Genomic DNA, 5,546 nt, shown 5'->3' on the forward strand with positions numbered 1-5,546 from the left:
TACCAAAATTTAAAATAGAGCTTCCACCACATAAGAAAATATAACAAAGTTGAAATTATGAGATACTAAGTCATAGAAAGTCATAATTATGACAACATTTTGACAGAAAGTCAATCATTCTGAAATAAAAGTTCAAAATGGTCACAAAAAGTCAAAATTATCACAAAAATACATAATTGTGATATAGAAATGTGACATATTGACATTGTAATGTATAACATTATGTATGACTATAACATTAAGTCGTAATTTCATGATAAGTTTACATGAAAAGTCAAACGTATGAGATATAAATGTGCAGTTACGACAAAATTCGACTTTTCATGTCATAGTGTTATTTTTCTCATAATTTAGACATTTATCTCATACTTTTTTTTTTTTAGATATTCTGACATCATTTTGACGTTGTAATCTCACAATTGTGACTTTTTATGGCATAATTAAGATTTACCAGAGCATTGTTTTTGTGTGTATGTGGCGACAATAGGTTTACTTATCTCTATTTCACGTTTGATTTAATTTAATTTGTTTATCTTATGGAAGACTTGACTGTTGAGCCAGACGTTATTAGGTTTAGTTCTCCACTTGTATTAATATAATCCTCGTTCGTCCTCTGCTCGTCGATGCCTGTTATATTGGTTAAACGGAGTGGGACTTTTATTTTGTGTGTTTCTGTCACGTTGTGTTTAGAGTCTGCACTGCTTCCGACTTCACGCTACCTAAACAAACTTCAGCATGCTTGCACGTGACAAATGTGAGTTTATATTTATCAAACGCTCATGAACACAGCTGTCATTTATTTATAATTTAAAGCATGGGTTATTCAGTGTCTTCATGTAGTGGCTGGCGTCTGTCATTAGCTGTTTCCGGTTTAGAAAAGGTTGAAATGGTTAGTTTAGCTATAGCTAACCGGCTAACTCACTGTTATTACAAGTTAAAAGAACATTTTCACGCTTTACCTCTTTTTCAAAAAGCGGTTTTATTTTTTCTCCAGTTATTTAATATTTACATCTTAACACGAAGTGATAGAATCGTGAGGCGATCATATTAATGATTTTATTTAATTTAATGTTTATTTCAACACATTATGGCTTTAACAATCTACTTGAATTTTCTCTTAACGTTATCAGGAAGGCTATTCCAGAGTTTGGGAGCCAAATGCAAAAAAGCTCTACCTCCTTTAGTGGACTTTGCTATCCTAGGTACTACCAGAAGTCCAGAGTTTTGCGACCTTAGGTAGCGTGGATTGTAGCGTGGTAGAAGACTAGTTAGGTACGCAGGAGCTAACCCATTAAGGGCCTTATAGGCAAGTAATAATATTTTGTAACTGATATGGAACTTAATATAGTAAAAATAATAATAGTAGTAACTAGTGCTGTCAAATGATTAATCGCATCCAAAATAAACGTTTTTATTTACATAATATATGTGTGTGTACTGTGTATATTTATTATGTATATATAAATACACACACATACAGTATATATTTTGAAAATATTTACATGTATAAACATTTACATATTTATATTCTTATTTTTATATTATATAAAAATAGATTTAATATATAAACATAACATATTTTTCTTAAATATATACATGCATGTGTGTGTATTTATATATACATAATATAATGATTTTATTATAATCAATAATAATTATTAATAATATTAATTATTTGTAACTAACATTTTTTAATAATAGCATTATATTACGTAGATACATATTATATTATGATACGGAATATGTATGCCCACATATATGCCCAGACATATACTTATATATAAGTTAGGGTTAGGGTTAACATTATTAATTATTATATATATAATATTTAATAATATTTAACATTATTAATATATATATATATATATGTATAAATGTATGAATTAATCCAAGTATAGGTAAAATAGGTGAGGTGTGTAAGTGCTATGTAAATAAGAATCTTTATCATTCGCAGGTATCTGCACTGAACAAACCACTGTCCTGCCATGTCGAGCGGCTATAAGCCCGATATCCTGTGGTCTCCCCATCACGCAGACCGCTATGTGATCTGCGACACTGAACTCAGTCTGTATCGGATCGGACCTGCAGGAAGCTCGGAGACCAAAGCCGGCGCCCTTCCGCTATCCGAGGAGACGGCGGCCACGCTGCTGGCCATCAACTCCGACACCCCGTATATGAAATGTGTGGCCTGGTATCCCAAACAAGAGCCGGAGTGTTTGCTGGCTGTGGGACAGGCCAACGGACGAGTCGTCCTGACCAGTCTGGGACAGAGCCATAACTCCAAATGTAAGGAGCTGGTGGGTAAAGAGGTTTTCCCCCGAAGCAGTTCCTGCTGAGAAGGTTCGTCTGTCTGGAGACGTGGACTCTGGGTTGGTGGTGACCAAACCGCTGTATGAGCTCGGACAGAACGATGCATGTCTTTCTCTTTGTTGGCTCCCTCGCGATCATCAAAAGTTACTTCTGGCTGGGATGCATCGAAATCTGGCCATCTTTGACCTGCGCAACACCAGCCAGAAGACGTTTGTGAACACCAAAGCCATCCAGGGCGTAACGGTGGATCCTCACTTTCAGGATCGCGTTGCGTCCTTCTTCGAAGGCCAGGTGGCCATCTGGGATTTGCGCAAATTCGAAAAACCGGTCTTTACTTTGACCGAGCAGTCCAAACCTTTGACTAAAGTGGCATGGTGTCGCACTCGCATGGGCCTGCTGGCCACGCTCACGCGGGACAGCAACATCATCCGGCTGTACGACATGCAGCACACGCCCATGCCGTTCGGCGACGAGGTTGAGCCCACCATCATCGAGCGCAGCGTCCAGCCCTGCAGCGAGAGCATCATCAGCAGCTTTGCCTGGCATCCGTCCGCCCAGAACCGCATGGTGGTGGTGTCGCCCAACCGGGTCATGAACGACTTCACCGTCTTCGAGCGCATATCGCTGGCCTGGAGCTCCACCACGGCGCTGATGTGGGCGTGCGGGCGGCACCTGTACGAGTGCGCGGAGGACGCCGGTCAGGGGGTGGCCGCTACTGAGAAGGACATCGCCACTAAGATGAGGGAGCGAGCGCAGTTGCGTTACGGCCATGACACCATGCAGGTGTGGAGGAACCACATGCTGGCCGGAGGAGACGACCCGCAGCTGAGGTCGCTCTGGTACACGCTCCATTATATCCTTCACTGCAGCGCTGTGGCATTACAGGAGACGATTGAACCTTTCAAAGCATATAGTGTAAAAGTTATTGTTGAATGTTTACCTAAAAACCAAACTATTAATTGTTGTTTCAGGATGTTTTGCTGTTTACTTGACTCATGATTTATTATTATTGATTATTTTATTATATGACTTTTGATTATATATAATAATACAACATAATTAAAATATATATTACATTATTAATTATATAATAATAATTGTATTATTACTATCATATATAATCATTAATATAGTTTATAATATACATTATATTGCATTATTATTTACATATAATAATTTTAATAATATAATTTTAGTAATTTTAATAAATAATATTTTTTTAGTAGTAGGAGTATATGGTTTGTTTTAAGATATGACCTTTGAATAGACAACTTTTTAGTAGTTTAGCATAAAGTCTGGTCTGCTTTACATCTTATTCAAAAAAAAATTCAGAAAATTGCATTAGATTTTTTCTGTAATTTCACGTAAAAAAAAATATTTTTGAATGAAACAGTCTGTGGCATCTGACATTGTAAACTACACATTGTTAAACAAAAAGATATCAGTTTTAACAACTTAATTAACATGAAATTCTTTTGAGAAATGTACACAATTCTTATGAATTTACTATTTGTTAATCACTGGAGTGATTGGTTCATTTTCATGTTGTCATATTCTTGTTTATATGGTATTGTTCTGTTTGATATCTCTATATTTCCTATGCAAGTTTTACTTATGAAACAGTACACTGAAAATGTGGAGCAGAAGCAACAGAGCAATAAACAGTCGCTCATCTACTCAGGCATCAAAAACATCGTCAAGTCCAGCTCTGGTAAGTGCAAACAGCACAATATCTGTTCTGATCACATTTTCTGTGAACATAATGATGATTGTTGTACAGATGAGCAAAAGTATTTGCTCTGTACAGTAGAAGTATTTCTCATAGATATCTGCTAAATGCCTCAGTCAGCCTCACGGTATCTTTCACTGGAGGCCCTCTAAAGAAATGTCTCTCTCTCAGGCACTACAGAGACACGGCACTGCTGGTCGGGTTCAGACAGGCAGACCGATGTACCGCGGTACCACAGCGAGGAGCGCAGTCTGGCTCTGCAGCTGTGTGGTTGGATCAGTCGAGGGCCTGACATCGATGTGGAGCCCTTCCTGAAGTCTCTGGAGCAGGAGGGCGAGCGGGAGAGAGCCGCTGCTGTCGCTCTCTTTAACCTGGACATCCGACGGGCCATTCAGATTCTTAACAAAGGAGCTTCAGCAGAGAAAGGTACAGGACTGGACTGGAGGAAAATTGTCCAGCCAGTGACACTGACATGTCAAGCTGGAGCAGGAGGGCGAGTGGGAGAGAGCCGCTGCTGTCGCTCTCTTTAACCTGGACATCCGACGGGCCATTCAGATTCTTAACAAAGGAGCTTCAGCAGAGAAAGGTACAGGACTGGACTGGAGGAAAATTGTCCAGCCAGTGACACTGACATGTCAAGAACTGGTCAGAGGAATTATATTTTGCAGCAAAAATGAAGCCTTTTTTAAAGATTTTTTTGCTCAGTGGCATTATTTTTATGCCAATTAACCACACTTTCCTCCACAGTTCCTGTACTGCAAAAATAAAATAAAAATAAAAACATGCAATGCAATAAAAATAAAATATATATATTTATATAACATCTGACATAAATGACATAGTGTTTATTTATTTTTATTATTAGTTTTAGTTAATTTAATTGGCTGTAATAGTAATTATATATATATATATATATATATATATATATATATACATATATATATTGTGTAGCTTGTCAGAGAACTTACGGCCATGACACCATGCAGGTGTGGAGGAACCACATGCTGGCCGGAGGAGACGACCCGCAGCTGAGGTCGCTCTGGTACACGCTCCATTATATCCTTCACTGCAGCGCTGTGGCATTACAGGAGACGATTGAACCTTTCAAAGCATATAGTGTAAAAGTTATTGTTGAATGTTTACCTAAAAACCAAACTATTAATTGTTGTTTCAGGATGTTTTGCTGTTTACTTGACTCATGATTTATTATTATTGATTATTTTATTATATGACTTTTGATTATATATAATAATACAACATAATTAAAATATATATTACATTATTAATTATATAATAATAATTGTATTATTACTATCATATATAATCATTAATATAGTTTATAATATACATTATATTGCATTATTATTTACATATAATAATTTTAATAATATAATTTTAGTAATTTTAATAAATAATATTTTTTTAGTAGTAGGAGTATATGGTTTGTTTTAAGATATGACCTTTGAATAGACAACAATAATAGTAATAATAAAAAAAAAATACAATA

The 5,546-nt window shown here is 36.5% G+C and overlaps 1 protein-coding gene across 1 annotated transcript in view; it reads left to right on the forward strand.

Annotated features, from left to right (window-relative positions):
- The first annotated feature begins 680 nt into the window (after positions 1–680).
- Positions 681–5,546, forward strand: part of LOC107688218 (WD repeat-containing protein mio-like) — a 9,887-nt gene continuing 5,021 nt past the window's right edge. Inside the window, 5 exon segments of the mRNA XM_016485835.1 lie at positions 681–754; positions 1,955–2,304; positions 2,306–3,163; positions 3,923–4,021; positions 4,211–4,465. Of these exon segments, the coding sequence (XP_016341321.1) occupies positions 1,986–2,304; positions 2,306–3,163; positions 3,923–4,021; positions 4,211–4,465 (1,531 nt within the window). The 5' untranslated portion in view covers positions 681–754; positions 1,955–1,985.

This window comes from Sinocyclocheilus anshuiensis, unplaced genomic scaffold, assembly GCF_001515605.1.
Source record: "Sinocyclocheilus anshuiensis isolate Anshui unplaced genomic scaffold, SAMN03320099.WGS_v1.1 scaffold1162, whole genome shotgun sequence".
NCBI classification, from domain to species: Eukaryota; Metazoa; Chordata; class Actinopteri; order Cypriniformes; family Cyprinidae; genus Sinocyclocheilus; species Sinocyclocheilus anshuiensis.